Below are 17,492 nucleotides of genomic sequence, written 5' to 3'. Positions count from 1 at the left end.
ACTAACTGAATTTGTAACGATCTATACTTTAATATTTAATTCAGTCCAAATTCCTTCATCAGACTGCATGTAAACGTCGCTAGCATGCTGGCTGTGTGATTAGGTTCACTAACTATAATTTAAACAGTTCGCAGTGTGTAGTCTAATCTCGCAAACACAGATTTGATGCTAGGTGCATGCAAAAGCAACAAACTGACTGAAAACCACCAAAGGAACACGAACAGGATTCTATCGCAAGGTTTTAAATTTGCCTTCCACGTTCTCCCATTTAACTCCGAGCAAGACCCTCACCCCTCAGCTGCAGACACTGGGGCTGGTGGGGAGATTTTTTTCATAATTCTCTCTTTCTTCCATACACAGCACGAGATCTATTCGATACCGCAACCTGCTTCCCCATCACCACCTTAACTTTAACTTTGCAGGTGAAGACCGGCAACATTCCTGTCAAGAACAAGAGCAGACAGACACGAACTCCGCTCTGCTTTTGTTAGCGGAATGGAGAACTTTGTAAAAATCAGTGCATCCTAATTATCAAGCAGGTCAGGAGTGCAGGGCGAACATTGGGGTGGCATGCCATGGCTCAGAGTTTCCCCTGTGAGGTTAGTGCTAGTGATCGGACAAATGAAAATAGGAAATGAAATAAAGATAGAGGAGAAAGAGGGCATCTGGCGTGCGTGTGCACTCACCCACTCCGGGCGCGGTGACTGAGCTGGCCGGTTTGTTTTGAGCAGAAGCAGCGGCAGCAGCAGCAGCCACAGCATTGCCGTAGCCACCCTTACAGAAATCCCCGCTCCCTGCTGAAGCCTGGCCCAAATCCTCATAGCCTGCAAACGGGCACACACACAGCCACAGCCCCACAGCATTAGAAACACACACCAGGCAAGGCACGAAGAAGGATGGAGTGGGAGGAGGAAAAGGCAGTAAAAGAAAGCAACAAGCAAAACTGCTGGGTTAGAAGCAAAGAGATTATAAATCAGTGGATGTCAAGAAAGGAGGGAAAACGTACGAGAGTAAAAAAAGCAAAAGGCTAGCAAGATGTGGAAACACGTACTGGTAAAAGAGAAATACAGCAGGACGTGGAAATACGGCAGGTAGGAAAAGCGTCAACACGAGGTAAATGAAAGCAATGCCAAGGTGAGAAGTAGCCTTCTAAACCAAACACAAGGTGAACCGAAGTGGAGAGTGAAAAGCAGGAAGCATACGAATAAGCATGTGATGTCCCACCACCTGAAAGCGAACCCACCCCTGACCTTACCACCCCAACATCACTACTGCTGGCAAGAGTTCACCGAACCTCACCAAACCAGGCAGCTACAGCTGGGAAAAAAAAAAAAAAAGACTAGCCACACACCTGACCTGGACAAATCTAAGGCAGGAACAGACTTTCTGCTCGTTCTTTCGTTTTGCACACGTCCAAGAAACCTCAACAGTGAATTACATGAATGGTATGTTTATCCAAAAAAAAAAAAAAAAATTTGATCAAGTAAATGGGCATGACAGTGGTAGTTTCAAGATTTAAAATGTGGAAAGAGGACAAGTCTACTGGACGCTCCACACCCAGCATGCGTGCACACACTTCCTGTTCAGGTAGCGTCCCGCAGTTACACAACTCCTGAAACACACTGACTAGTTCTCAAATCACACAGCTGGTAAAGGCCACTTGAAGAAGTCGTACATGGATTTAGATCATGTGGCTGAGGACACATAAGCACATGTGAGTATCTTCTTACCAGTGCTGTATCCATGGGATCCATATCCACTCGCCTGTTGGAAGGCTGTGGCTGAAGCATTGACACCAACATTCACACCATGCTGTTTGGAGGAAGTAGGTGCTACCTGAGTAAACATATGAAGTAGTCATCATTGACAACACACACAGTGCTAAACGCATCTTACTGAGATTTCACTAGATCAGGGGTGTGCTTACAGGTAAGAAGCTAAGTAACTCTCACCGGGAACATGGCAGGTCCATACTGGAAAGTGTTGGGCAGGCCAGGCACACCTGTGTAGTAGGGCAGACTGGTGTAGCTGTAGCCAGGGGGTAGAGCTGGGTTGAGGAATGGCTGCTGTGTGGTATGATGAGTTTGAGTCTGACTCTGCTGGGCCTGAGCCAGTGTGGTGGCCGGAGCTGGAGATGATGTGTCCCCACGACCAAACTTTGTCAGCTCACCAGCTATGGACCAAAAGAGGACAGCTATAATAAATAATGATGGCAGGTCCTACAACCCCGATTCCAACTTTTTTGGAATCGGGGTTGTAGGACCTGCCATCATTATTTATTATAAAAATTGGGTGATTTTAAATTTCATGACAACACCACATCTCAAAAAAGTTGGGACAAGGCCATGTTTACCACTGTGAGACATCCCCTTTTCTCTTTACAACAGTCTGTAAACGTCTGGGGACTGAGGAGACAAGCTGCTCAAGTTTAGGGATAGGAATGTTAACCCATTCTTGTCTAGTTGCTCAACTGTCTTGGGTCTTTTTTGTCGTATCTTCCGTTTTATGATGCGCCAGATGTTTTCTATGGGTGAAAGATCTGGACTGCAGGCTGGCCAGTTCAGTACCCGGACCCTTCTTCTACGCAGCCATGATGCTGTAATTGATGCAGTATGTGGTTTGGCATTGTCATGTTGGAAAATGCAAGGTCTTCCCTGAAAGAGACGTCGTCTGGATGGGAGCATATGTTGCTCTAGAACCTGGATATACCTTTCAGCATTGATGGTGTCTTTCCAGATGTGTAAGCTGCCCATGCCGCACGCACTAATGCAACCCCATACCATCAGAGATGCAGGCTTCTGAACTGAGCGCTGATAACAACTCGGGTCGTCCTTCTCCTCTTTAGTCCGAATGACACGGCGTCCCTGATTTCCATAAAGAACTTCAAATTTTGATTCGTCTGACCACAGAACAGTTTTCCACTTTGCCACAGTCCATTTTAAATGAGCCTTGGCCCAGAGAAGACGTCTGCGCTTCTGGATCGTGTTTAGATACGGCTTCTTCTTTGAACTATAGAGTTTTAGCTGGCGACGGCGGATGGCACGGTCAATTGTGTTCACAGATAATGTTCTCTGGAAATATTCCTGAGCCCATTTTGTGATTTCCAATACAGAAGCATGCCTGTATGTGATGCAGTGCCGTCTAAGGGCCCGAAGATCACGGGCACCCAGTATGGTTTTCCGGCCTTGACCCTTACGCACAGAGATTCTTCCAGATTCTCTGAATCTTTTGATGATATTATGCACTGTAGATGATGATATGTTCAAACTCTTTGCAATTTTACACTGTCGAACTCCTTTCTGATATTGCTCCACTATTTGTCAACGCAGAATTAGGGGGATTGGTGATCCTCTTCCCATCTTTACTTCTGAGAGCCGCTGCCACTCCAAGATGCTCTTTTTATACCCAGTCATGTTAATGACCTATTGCCAATTGACCTAATGAGTTGCAGTTTGGTCCTCCAGCTGTTCCTTTTTTGTACCTTTAACTTTTCCAGCCTCTTATTGCCCCTGTCCCAACTTTTTTGAGATGTGTTGCTGTCATGAAATTTCAAATGAGCCAATATTTGGCATGAACTTTCAAAATGTCTCACTTTCGACATTTGATATGTTGTCTATTTGAGATTTGTAAATTATTGCATTCCGTTTTTATTTACAATTTGTACTTTGTCCCGACTTTTTTGGAATCGGGGTTGTACACGAGACTATATGTGGAGAACAGGCATATCACAAGTCACCCAATTCATGATTCAAGTCAATTCTCAATATTGGGTTCATGATTCAATTTTCCCCATGATATTTTTTGAAAATAAATAAATGAAAATTTTAGGGGGGGGGGGGGGGGGGGGGGACGACAAACCACAAAACAGGTTGGTTTCCCCCCCTTAATAACCAACAATCATTTACCTACATTTGTAAATGCTGGGAGTAAATTATAGTCCAACTAAAACATTGCTTTTATTAAAAATGAAAATGTTAACAAAATATTCCTTTTCTTAAACTTTTATGAACATTTGTTCTGCCTCCATTTGCTTCTCTTTTCTTTATCTTTCAGCAATCTAAAGAGAGCTCTGATTTCTTGTTAAATCTATTTGTACAAATCACACAACAGCTCATGTTTTACATCTGTTTTTGGGCGTTTTCACTGCGTTAGAGCGGTTACTTCCACCTATGGTGGAATCACGTGTATTCCCTTTATTACACATTACTGCACCCTCTGCTATCTAAACACAATTACAGCTAGGAAAAAATTAGCATTACGCAACCTGATCACGACTATTTCATCAATTGGAATCATAAATTTGTCATCACACGATGCCTAGTGGTGAATGAATGGTAGGGGTCAAGAGACAATTGGGGCTCCCCCATTATCTGACCGCATACATCATAATGGCAACAAAAACTAAAAACAACCTCCACTTGTTTTATTCAATTTCATAAATTAGAAAATGTCACAGATTATGAAGACTGTGTGCTAATATTTTGATGTTATTGGGAGCGGCCTTCAAAACAAGCCACATTTAAATTAATAAAGACGTGTACGTGCCATTTTAGTCTTTTAACCGTCCGGACACTGCACTAATGTAGAAAATCAGCAACTTCCCCACGTCCATCTACCCCCACTAAACAATCTAGCATAGTCTCAATCACATAATTCACACTATTCTAGACCGCTACTGAGTAACAATTAGTGAACGATCTTAATATTTTAAAAACCTCTGGGGTCACCTTCAAACTGACAAAATGGAAAGCTTCGTTTTGTACACCAGTCTTCTGGATTTTCAAGATTAGTAAAACACTTTTGAATGTAAGGTTTTCAATTTGAGACACAGCTCATGACAATCGCAACGACAGCAGACTTTAAAAGGACAGTGCGTTTAGTCACTGTGCATGAAATCGGTAAGCATTCTACAGTTTGACATTTTACAGCCCGACAAAAAGGATGTTTGGTTCTGACATGACCGCTAGTGAATGTCTCATCCCTCAGATGTACACAAATTATGGAGGCTTTGGTTTTTACCGTATTTTTCGGACTATAAGTTGCACTTTTTTTTCATGGTTCGGCTGGCCATGCGACTTATACTCCGGTGCGACGTATATATGTTTTTTTTTTTTCACCGCGGAATAACTGGAGCTGATGCTGAGTCTGACGACAGCCACGCAGAAGAAGAGGAAACGGCGCTTCGTCTGCCGCTGGAGTTGGCAGAGTTGTTCAGAAGCGACACCGAGGATGAGGAATTCAATGGATTTGCTGATTTGGAGTGAAATCATCAGCTTGATTGACCTGTGTTTTATTATTAATGATAGGCCTATAGTTATTTAAATAAGTTATGTAGTGATTTTAGGCAGTGCTTAATTTGTGAAGTGGGAGGTCCCAGAACGCAGGAGGTGGGTGGGTCCGGCGACTCCAAAAAAAAAAAAAAAAGGCGGGATGTGGTTTACTAACTTTACACACATGCGCTTATTGTGTGTGTAAAATAATAATAATAATAATAATAATAATAATAAGACATTATGATCTTAGAAAACGCTTTAGCGACAAACAGTTACAGACAGTAATATGTCGCAATATTATATTATAAAATATTAATTTTTATTAGTCTATATATTAAATTATATATTACATTTATCTTCTAAAATAACAGACTGTACTCATCACAACCGGTTTATTTCACCATTGGAGATCAGATCACACAAGACATGAGTTAAATGACTCATTTTAAGGATTTAAGTAGGGGATTTAAAAGCGGTTGTTGTTTTTTTTTTTTCACTAGACGGTTGTTTTTACTACCGTACCTGTCTTTGGAGATGATATACCTATAGCCTACTTGACCTCTGATTTGATGAAATAAAATTCGACAAAAATGAAGAATGACACTCCTCGATGATGACTACAGCTTTAATAACACAGATGAAAGAGCCATGGGGCGATAATAAGCCCTACCGGTAAAAATATTCTAAAAGCAAACTGATTAATGCATCAGTAATAGGCTACTAATATTAGTTATAATAATAATATAGGCTATTAGTAATAACGATAGTGATAGTATTAAAGATAGTAGTAGATATTTAAAATAATCAGACTAGGCTACTTACAGGGCAAAGGGCGCGTTATCACTGCTCAGCTGTTCGTTTATTAAATAAACAATGCAGTCGCGCAGTAACCACGCGCCGCTTATCAGATACAATCACAGATTCTATGGATAGAATAACCCTTCAAAAAAGTGCGACTTATAGTCTGGTGCGACATATGTGTGTTTTTTTCGTCTTCATAATGCATTTTTTGGCTGATGCGACTTAAACTCCGGAGCGACGTATAGTCCGGAAAATACGGTAGTGACTTATGAGCCACACAGTGATATTCAAATTATATCAAAAAGTACTGAGACTGTGCGCACTAGTGTTTCTGCAAACGCATGAGTTTTGGGCTTTCTATTAAATCACTGCCACTACAGAGACAGTCTCACCAGAATACGGGTTGCTGGTCAAGCTGCCATCTCTGCCCGTCAGTGCTGTCGTTGGGGTAGCAAATGGAATGCTATAGTAATCCTACAAACAGAGGGGAAGAAAGAAGCTTAGAAATTGCATCTACTCCTCAAAACAGACATTTTATAAATATGCTGTATTAGGACCCACATCGATATTTCACCCGAGTGAAACTTATCCCACAGAATGAACACACAACACTAGTTATGTCTGTAATTATGGTGGGTGAAGCATGTATTCATGAATTCACCAAGGGTGGTGAATTCAGAGTTCCCACTCATTTTAAAGGTCCCATAGCATGAAATTTTCACTTTGAGTTTTTTTAACGTTAAAATGAGTTCCTCTGACCTTCTTAAGTCACCCCAGTGGCTAGAAATTTCATAATGTGTAAACCAAACTATGCCCAACATTTGAGAATGGCGCGTCAAAACGGCGCGTTGATAAACTCTTCCCTTTACTACGTCAGCAAGGGAGATGATCCCCACGCCCCCCCTCTGGATTCCCACCCACTGTATGAATTGCCCGCCCAGTTGTAGTGAGGAGACCATAGAGGACACAACATGGCATCACCTAAGCGAGAGAAACATGGAAATTGCGCTGTACATGGATGTAACAACACAGAAAAGAGTCTGTTTTTACTGCCGACGGGAGAGCCCCTGAAGACGCAGTGGCTTAATTTTATTTACTTCAATAATACGCCGTCGAGTCTACCTAAGACGGTGTATGTTTGTCGGAAGCATTTTCCTGAGGAATGTTTCCACAACTTGGGACAGTACAGGGCAGGTTTTGCACATCAACTGTCACTGAAGCCTGGGTCCATACCAAGCATCCCTGCCGCAACAGCAACAAACACCGAACAAGTAAGTGTATAACTTAAGTCGTTTTGCCGTGTTTTAAAATCGGTGCCATGTTAGCCTTGCAATGGCTACATTAGCTGTGCAGCTAACCGCTTCCTGCAGTTCGCCAGGTACTCTGCGCTACAAAACCAAAAAGCATGCAGCATGCTCTGTTATAATAGCCAATCAAAACAGTTTTTACAAAGACACCCACATTCTTTTTTTTTAAGGTCACTTGTTGATTTTATTTGTTTGTTCAGTAAAAACCCAAACATTTGTTGAATTTATTTTATTTCCTCACGTCGCACCTTAATGACATCAGCGTGCGGTATTTTTCCCTTCGCGGTTTGTTCCTTCTCTCTCGCCATAGTAAGACACCCACATCCGCTTGTTCTGACCCACTGGAGGTAGCATCACAGTGCTGTTAGCCAATCAGAGGTAACACGTTTACATCTCATGAATATTAATGATAAGACCCGCCCCCACCCTCTACCCTTCCCCGCCTCCATGCTTCTCATTAGCAAAACGACGCACTGGGAAAAGCGCTGAAATGGGGCTTTCTCCCAGGAGGCTATATCTACGTGCTGAGGGTTCATTTCGAGAAAGGCTGCGGATATAACATCCGGAAACCTCCACGAGCCCGTTTAAAGCATCAACAAACCACCATGCCATGGGTCCTTTAAAAAAAAAAGTTTTCCAGGACTTTCAGTGATCTAGCTGGTATGACAGACAGGGAATGCAACATTCGCTAATGTTTCTCTCTGTGGAAGTTCTCATTTAAAAAGATGCGCAGTTTATGACTAAACATATCTACTGTATGAATTCACCTAAAAACCTATGACAAAAGGATAGACTGCAAACACTAAATTTATTAGCATTACCGATTTACAAATGATGTTTAGGTCAATTCTTACTTCAGTGTTCTTTTCTCGCTTACTTTTCCTGGCTCTTCCTCCAAAAAATAAAGTCAGGCCAAGTATAAAATTAAAAGTCAGCACTAAAGTATCTGGCACCTGCCTTCCTCAAAATAAAATCAGGAAGCTCAAACAAGTTGGCCAAAATAGAACTTGACAAAATTCAAATGTCTGTGGCCACAAAAGTTCAACTCAAAAAAAAAACACCCCAGTTGAGTTCAGTGTGGTCTCTTGACACGGTCCTGCAGGTTTTCCACGGATTTTGCCAGAGCTGCCAGTTCTTCCCTTTTCTCTGCAATACTTGTGCGAAAAGCATTTGATTTTTGCCTAGGTCAGACAGCAGGCTGCAACGAGATTTCAACTACTTGCGTCTACCTGCGATAAAATCCGGTCTTGCGTCGACGCAGATAAATGGCAGCGTCTTTAGTGGAGGCAGGATGATGCAAGTGGATCATGATCTGTTCACATTTCAGCTGCGATTCGCTTCTAATTGGTGCGAATAGCAGGTTGACGCATGCAGAGGGAGGCAGTCGTGCAACGCTTGAGCGACCAATTGCAGGTTGAAGCAGGTAATGGCAGCTAGACGCGGGGGAAGACAAGTCTTTAGAGATGGCTGCGATGCATCGCAGGTAGACGCAGACTGCACCTGCAAACAGTTTACAACAACCTGTGAGCAGTCTTAAGGCCTTTTTTTTTTTTTTTTAAAGGTTTGTGTGCTGCGTCAACCTGCGTCTGCTTCCGACTGGTTGCGTCCTGCCGTAACAGCTTTTATTTAAAACAGACAAACAACTGCGTCCTGCAATATGTCTGACCACAACGAGGAATTTGATGCAAAACACCTGCGATCATTCGCCACCCGACCGATCACAGGTCGCAGCGTGCGTCTTTCTGCCACCTGACCTGGGCATTTTGAGAGCAATGTAAAGTCCTGCCCGCCCTGACTGCCATTTCATCAGCCTCTTTCGCCACTGTTTGAATGCTAGGATTTTTTTTTTTTTTTGCCATTTTGCTTTGACTCTTCCTCCCTCATCATGGAGGTTCTTTGTCACCTCTAGCCATTTTTTTTCCTCATCCTCCAGGTACTGTACATACCTCATTCTTGCTCCTTTGCAATGTTGTATGAGCTCCTTTAGCAGGGCTTCATCTGCAGCATGCCCAGCCATTACATCCTGGACCAAGTGTCCTCTCCTTCAGGGTTTTCTACAAGCATATCTCGCAGCTTGTCCATGGGACAGTGTGACAAGACATTTCATTAGGTCCCATAATGCTGCATACTCTGCTCGGCCACTGACTAATCTTAAGAAGTTCATCAAGCCTGAAGATATAAACAAAATCTTGGAACTCTTCTTTATGGTTTGCATCGACATGCAATGACTAGGCTTTATACTGAGCAAGAACTGTCTCAAACTCCAAGGCAGGGAGCCAACGGGCATCGAGAAGAACCTGTAGGAGTTTCTCAACACACTGCTATTGCAATTTCAGCTTCTGTTACCATGATCATAGGGTCAAGGGAGCTCAGGTGCTGCACTGCTGGGTACATAAGAGGGCTTCTCTCCATGATTTTCCTGCAGGTCATAACAAGGAAGCAGACACGTACGTTCTTGAAAACCTGTGTATTTCACTGGCTTTTCTGGTGCCTTCTTCAAAGCTTGCTTTGTGGCAAATCCCATGTCCAGCTGCCTGAGTGGCACATGGATCGTTTTGTCTTGTAGGTGCAACCTTCTCCAGTTCTTCTCTTTTGATAAAACAAAACAGCAAGCTTCTCAGGGTGGACTGGAGCTCATTTGCTTTAAAAAAAAAAAAAAAAAAAAGGCACCATAGGAGCACCTGTCTGGAATGTCTCCAAGAAAGGCTTCAGCTGTCTTCCAAGAAATACAAAAAACTGGAGCTTAGACAGAAAAGAGGGTCATCAGTGGCCTCTCTTACTGTATAGTACAACCCCGATTCCAAAAAAGTTGGGACAAAGTACAAATTGTAAATAAAAACGGAATGCAATAATTTACAAATCTCAAATAGACAACATACCAAATGTCGAAAGTGAGACATTTTGAAATTTCATGCCAAATATTGGCTCATTTGAAATTTCATGACAGCAACACATCTCAAAAAAGTTGGGACGGGGCAATAAGAGGCTGGAAAAGTTAAAGGTACAAAAAAGGAACAGCTGGAGGACCAAATTGCAACTCATTAGGTCAATTGGCAATAGGTCATTAACATGACTGGGTATAAAAAGAGCATCTTGGAGTGGCAGCGGCTCTCAGAAGTAAAGATGGGAAGAGGATCACCAATCCCCCTAATTCTGCGTTGACAAATAGTGGAGCAATATCAGAAAGGAGTTCAACAGTGTAAAATTGCAGAGTTTGAACATATCATCATCTACAGTGCATAATATCATCAAAAGATTCAGAGAATCTGGAAGAATCTCTGTGCGTAAGGGTCAAGGCCGGAAAACCATACTGGGTGCCCGTGATCTTCGGGCCCTTAGACGGCACTGCATCACATACAGGCATGCTTCTGTATTGGAAATCACAAAATGGGCTCAGGAATATTTCCAGAGAACATTATCTGTGAACACAATTCACCGTGCCATCCGCCGTTGCCAGCTAAAACTCTATAGTTCAAAGAAGAAGCCGTATCTAAACACGATCCAGAAGCGCAGACGTCTTCTCTGGGCCAAGGCTCATTTAAAATGGACTGTGGCAAAGTGGAAAACTGTTCTGCGGTCAGACGAATCAAAATGTGAAGTTCTTTATGGAAATCAGGGACGCCGTGTCATTCAGACTAAAGAGGAGAAGGACGACCCGAGTTGTTATCAGCGCTCAGTTCAGAAGCCTGCATCTCTGATGGTATGGGGTTGCATTAGTGCGTGTGGCATGGGCAGCTTACACATCTGGAAAGACAGCATCAATGCTGAAAGGTATATCCAGGTTCTAGAGCAACATATGCTCCCATCCAGACGACGTCTCTTTCAGGGAAGACCTTGCATTTTCCAACATGACAATGCCAAACCACATACTGCATCAATTACAGCATCATGGCTGCGTAGAAGAAGGGTCCGGGTACTGAACTGGCCAGCCTGCAGTCCAGATCTTTCACCCATAGAAAACATTTGGCGCATCATAAAACGGAAGATACGACAAAAAAGACCCAAGACAGTTGAGCAACTAGAATCCTACATTAGACAAGAACGGGTTAACATTCCTATCCCTAAACTTGAGCAACTTGTCTCCTCAGTCCCCAGACGTTTACAGACTGTTGTAAAGAGAAAAGGGGATGTCTCACAGTGGGAAACATGGCCTCGTCCCAACTTTGAGATGTGTTGTTGTCATGAAATTTAAAAATCACCTAATTTTTCTCTTTAAATGATACATTTTCTCAGTTTAAACATTTGATATGTCATCTATGTTCTATTCTGAATAAAATATGGAATTTTGAAACTTCATCATTGCATTCCGTTTTTATTTACAATTTGTACTTTGTCCCAACTTTTTTGGAATCGGGGTTGTAGGATGCAGATGACGGCACTTTACTTCTTGGAAGTTTCTTGTGGCTGCTGATGTACTCCTGCACTGTTGGCCACACTTCTATTGTCCGCTTTGCAACTGCTAAATCTTTCACCCGTCGATGAACACAGAACTTCAGAGGAAATGTTGTTTTAGTGACTTCAATGAAGTCATCTTGCCTTGCTGGTGAGTCATGAAACAACTGCCAAAGAGCTCTCTCGGTACATCCTCCACCTTCCAACCAGTTTCTTTCTCTCCACTTTGAAATAGTCCATGAACATGCAAACCACAACTTCCCAGACTGATTCTCTCTGGTGCATCTGGGTCCACCTGGCTCTTGTCCTCTTGGAACATCCTCACAAACTTCCAGTTAACCATAGGGCCATCCACTGAGACCTGCCAGAGCTTTTTAGGATCAAGTGGTGATGGTTCTCTTGATTTTCTCCAAAAGCTTCTGTGCTTGAGTGTAACCCATGAACTCAATCAAAATAATGCACAGCTACCTTCCCTTTACGTTCACTCCAGTACCGCACATCATCCATCCATCCATCCATCTGTTCTCTCTCAGTCACTTTATTGAGGCATTCATCAAAGGACACTACATAGCACTGTACTTTTCTTACATCTTTGACCAGTTTTTCCTTTGAAATATGGACACAAGCAAAAACATAAGGCAAGCCCATTTTGTTGCACCACACGAAAGCCATTTGGCAATTTCACTGTCTGGGAACATCTGACCAAAAATGGCTGACGCATCACAGCTGGAGTTGAAGGAGTAAATGTGACATGACTATCTTGATAACCTCAAGCACACCCTGACTTTTTTTTTTGGGGTGGAGGGGACCCTAAACTGCCTTGTGCTCCTCCTGAACCATTTCCCTGTTCACTTGTACAAGCTGTTTGTGGCTCTTGGTTTGGTGAAGAGCTGCTGCCCTCTCCTGCGTCTTCTGAATGTGTCATACTCATGAAATGGGTTAGTAAAGGTCATTTTTTAAACTGTGAAGCGACTTTTACATGGCCTTGCCCTCGTGCGTGATTTTTGAGTGCTGAGAGGCCCATGTTGCCAACATCAAAAGTCCTCTGACAAAATTTGCAAGCAGCCCTCTTCACATTTCCTGATACTTCCCCTAGCCAGTCCCTGAACTGGGAGTCTTCCTTCCAGTCATCCTTAAATTTGCACTGCCTTGACATTCTCTGACTTCTGTAATTACAGGACAAGTATAAGAGAAACATTTCAGTATATACACACACACAGGCATTACTTACAACTCTTTTCTTACGGAGATTATTTTTACTTGTTATTTCTTACCTTGTTTTAATACTGTTAAATGTACTTTCATTTCTACAGCATTATAAAATTATATTGGGCGGCACGGTGGTGTAGTGGTTAGCACTGTCACCTCACAGCAAGAAGGTTCTAGGTTCGAGCCCAGTGGCCGACAGGGGGCCTTTCTGTGTGGAGTTTGCATGTTCTCCCCATGTCTGCGTGGGTTTCCTACGGTTTTCCCCCCACCATAGACGCAAACGGCGCGTCTTTTGGCGGATGCGTGTTGGAGTGTCTGATTATAATTTCATCAAAGTAAATTCTGTATTAAAATTACTAAATATGCAAATGCCGTTACAGTCCATGAAACATAGTATAAGTATGAGAAGAAAACAGTAAATCAGAAAGCTGCGCACGTAAAGCCAATTGGCTGTGCGCCATTATCTGCTGCTGGCTGCACTTCACTAGTCTGGCTAACGCAACTTCAAAGCTCTGCGAGCATTGGGTCTGGCATGGATATTAAGCCCAACCGTTTCCCAAAGCGCGTGGTTGACCCGCCTCCCTGAAACGCCTCAGTTTGCTACTGGTCGAAGCCAGAAAAGGCTGTGACGAAGCTTAAACCAATCACATCACTCTTTCCTCTGACGTATGTGACGCGACGGGGCTAACTGGTAGATTAAACTCTTACCGAAGCCGGTCGGGAGCAAGGCGAAAACGTCCTTCCTTTCAATAAATACCTCCAGGGCTGCTCTTTGCTCCGTTTTCAATGAGAACTTCCCGTTGAATGCTTTCAATACAGCATCTACCGCTGTGTCAAAGGCTTGCCGCTGCTCCATGTTCGTAATGTTTCTAGTGAATGAAGCGCTTCCGGCATAGATTCTATAAACAATCTATGGCTTCCGGTCGCAGTTCTACTACGTCACTGCCTTGAACACGCCTCTACCCAGGGCCGTTGGAGACGCTCAAAGTTGATTGGCTCCCGATTTTTCGGGAGCTTGGAAGAGCTGGAGATAGCTTGCCTTGCCAGATTAAGTTCGCAACAGCCCCCTGTGTTGTGTCACACTTAGGATGGGCGGGCCCAGGCTAGTGCTTCACTGCACGCGCAAGGATTTCCATCACTCCACCGCAAGTTGGCTTTACGTGCACAGCTTTCTGATTTACTGTTTTCTTCTCATGCTTATACTTCCTACGTTTCATGGACTGTAACGGCATTTGCTTTAGTAATTTTAATACAGAATTTACTATGATGAAATTATAATCAGATACTCCAACCCCCCCCCCAAAAAAAAATCCTCGGATCTGCGCGATTCACACAAGTCCCCCAGACAGCCGTGAAAAAGGCGGCATCCACCAAAAGGCACGCCATTTGCATCTATGCCCCACAGCTCAAAAGACCTGCAGTTAGGTTAACATGGGGCAGCCTTGGGCTGAGGTGGCCTTGAGCAAGGTGCCTAACCCCTCCCCGGGTGCTGTAGTATGGCTGCCCACTGCTCTGGGTGTGCGCGCATGTTCACTGCTTCAGATGGGTTAAATGCAGAGCATGAATTTCACTGTGCGAGTGTGCATGTGACAAAGGCTTCTTCTAACCACTGCTACCTGAACACCAATAAATGAACAGCCTGAAAACAAACCGGCTAGTCTACATTTTTTCCTATTGAGAAAAAAAAAAAAACCTTTACATAGCTAAACATATGCTGATTCAAAGCTAGAGAGTCAGCTTTGCCAGGATTATTTTTTAAACCTAGCCACCATAGGCTACTTTTTAACATCAAGTGTTTAACAATGCTATAAAAAAAAAAATCACAGCCGGTATGAGCTACCATGACAAAGTTCAACATTTCATGTCATGTGACCTATGCTATGGGTCCTATTTTCTTGTTTTACATCAACAGTGCGGCATTGCAAATGGAGACAGTGTTCGAAAAATTAAAGGAAAACTAGATAGCCAGTATTTGACTCCCATTCACTGTTTTAACCCCAGCTTAACCTTATTATCCAACTCTCTCAACAATGCCCAACACATATTTGACACCGTTGCTCTTAGACCTGAATCATGAACCTCTGCGGGCAAAACAAGCACGGTCACCGTCAAACTGATTTAACTTTATTCGACCCAAGTCAGAAAGAAATGTCAATCTATACACTTAAGATTACCACAGTTACCAGCCAGCAGGGGCGGCACGGTGGTGTAGTGGTTAGTGCTGTCGCCTCACAGCAAGAAGGTCCGGGTTCGAGCCCCGGGGCCGGCGAGGGCCTTTCTGTGTGGAGTTTGCATGTTCTCCCCGTGTCCGCGTGGGTTTCCTCCGGGTGCTCCGGTTTCCCCCACAGTCCAAAGACATGCAGGTTAGGTTAACTGGTGACTCTAAATTGAGCGTAGGTGTGAATGTGAGTGTGAATGGTTGTCTGTGTCTATGTGTCAGCCCTGTGATGACCTGGCGACTTGTCCAGGGTGTACCCCGCCTTTCGCCCGTAGTCAGCTGGGATAGGCTCCAGCTTGCCTGCGACCCTGTAGAACAGGATAAAGCGGCTACAGATAATGAGATGAGATGAGACGAGACTGCTTTTCAAAATGTTCACACACAATAAGAAAATTAAGTTATATAAAACTATGCACACTAATAAAACTAATTTGTACACACAGAAGGCATGATTTCCTCGCGTAGTCGCAGCCATCTTCTTCTTCTTGTTGTTGTGTGTTTGTTCCTGTGAGTGCTTCACGCCGGGTAGAAGAAGGGGTTTATGCGCATGCGTCTACTTCTATTGTTCCGGTGTCTCCGATGGGACCGTCTTACAGCGCCCCTAGAGGTGTGGCATGTGTATTGCATCGTTTTCAGCAAACGTTGCGTTGCCATATGTACCTGATATTTTACTGATCCGTTGCCCATGTGGACGCGATATTTTTTTTAATAAAATCTCGTTGCCGTTGTAGCCTAAGTTATCAGTAATAATTTTCCAGCACGACACAAAACTTTCCAGGACATTTTACTTTTCTCTCATTTTTCATGACTGGAAAACTGCTCAACTGTTTTCCAGGACATGTGGAAACCCTGGAATTTCACCTGGATACAGTTTTTAAAGCAATGTGCGCACATGTCAAAACTGTCAACCGTATCACGAAGTGACCCTATGACGTTTTATAAGACCTGTAAATCACATTTCCCAGTTAGCCTAGCGGTGGAGTGCTCCATCGTTCAGCATGATTTCCAGACAGCCTTGTAACGATTACGTATTCCCCAGCTAGGGCAATGATGTAGTTGATTAGGAGGAGATACTTCATTGCTGTCTGGGATGTCCTAAAAACACTTTCGCATTCACGCTACAAAGTGTCATCATATGCATCCTAGACCACCTCTGAAGACCGTAATAATGTCTCTGCCAGATGCAGCCATAAGTGTCTACTGCCCGGCTCCAAGGAGAACCTCAAGCTTCAACTGAGCATTTATAAGATCAACTACTCCAGCTGAGCTACATCAGATTCCAGACATGCCGACGAGACTCCCAGCCTTATCACCCTACTCCATCATCGTTACACATGGACGCTTACTAACAGGTTACCTGCATAGCAGCACATGGGGCAGATGTGCACCATCATGGTACATACAGTTAGCACTGCCACACAATTAACTTTGAAGTTCAAGGTCTCAGCATGTTGTTTATAGACAAGTATGGACCCTTTTCACGTGACGTCACGACAAACACGGCCGCCATTTTGGATGTGTACTACCAGTAGTTTACCACAGCCAGCATTGAGGAACGGCAGCAAAGAAAGTGTTTATTTTCAGCAAGACTTCCATCATGCCACTATATTGTTGTGCACCTGGATGTAGTAACCATCAACAAACAAGGCAAGGTTTATCATTTTATCGGATCCCGACGGAGAAGATGGATAGCGGCCATAAACAGGAAAGATTGGCAGCCCTCGGCATACCAGCGCTTGTGTAGTGACCACTTTGTTGGAGGTAAGACGAATAAAATTAGCCAGGAAAGGCATTACATTGCTGTTAACATTCTGTGGCGGCGAGTGTGTAACCAAATAGGCTAAAATAACCCATTGTAACCTCTTTGTTCTTCTGTAGTAGCTATTGTTGACTAGCTAATGTCAACAAGTAGCTAGTATGTTATGCTGCGTTCATGTGCTATGGGAATTATGGTAAATACCAAACGCCGACATGGAAAGCACATATGAATGCCCCCTCTTGTGGTATTTTCCACTGGGCAACTCGTAGAAAATTTTGATACACGAGTTGCCGAGATGAGATGAACTTTAACCTTTTCAACATGGCGGCGAGCGGTACAAGACACTTGAATGTTAAGCACTGTACGCTACTAAAGTTTTTTTTTTTTTTTACTAGTACTAGTGGGTAGTTTTTGTGTCTATGCAATGTTGCGTCATTAACAAGTGTAATATAATACGCTAGAAATCTGTTTCCTTTAAAAATGTGTTATGGTTTGTTTTTACCTATCCAGAGCAGACGCTATTGCTAACGATA

At 43.4% G+C, this 17,492-nt stretch overlaps 1 protein-coding gene across 1 annotated transcript in view; it reads right to left on the bottom strand.

The window, feature by feature from the left end:
- Positions 1 to 17,492, bottom strand: part of ubap2l (ubiquitin associated protein 2-like) — a 161,324-nt gene that overhangs the window by 18,728 nt on the left and 125,104 nt on the right. Inside the window, 4 exon segments of the mRNA XM_060904950.1 lie at positions 687 to 824; positions 1,731 to 1,836; positions 1,953 to 2,173; positions 6,467 to 6,548. Coding sequence (XP_060760933.1) covers positions 687 to 824; positions 1,731 to 1,836; positions 1,953 to 2,173; positions 6,467 to 6,548 — 547 coding nt within the window.

The sequence above is a fragment of the Neoarius graeffei genome, chromosome 22 (assembly GCF_027579695.1).
Source record: "Neoarius graeffei isolate fNeoGra1 chromosome 22, fNeoGra1.pri, whole genome shotgun sequence".
Taxonomy (NCBI): Eukaryota; Metazoa; Chordata; class Actinopteri; order Siluriformes; family Ariidae; genus Neoarius; species Neoarius graeffei.
This window is presented reverse-complemented; position numbering and strand designations above follow the sequence as displayed.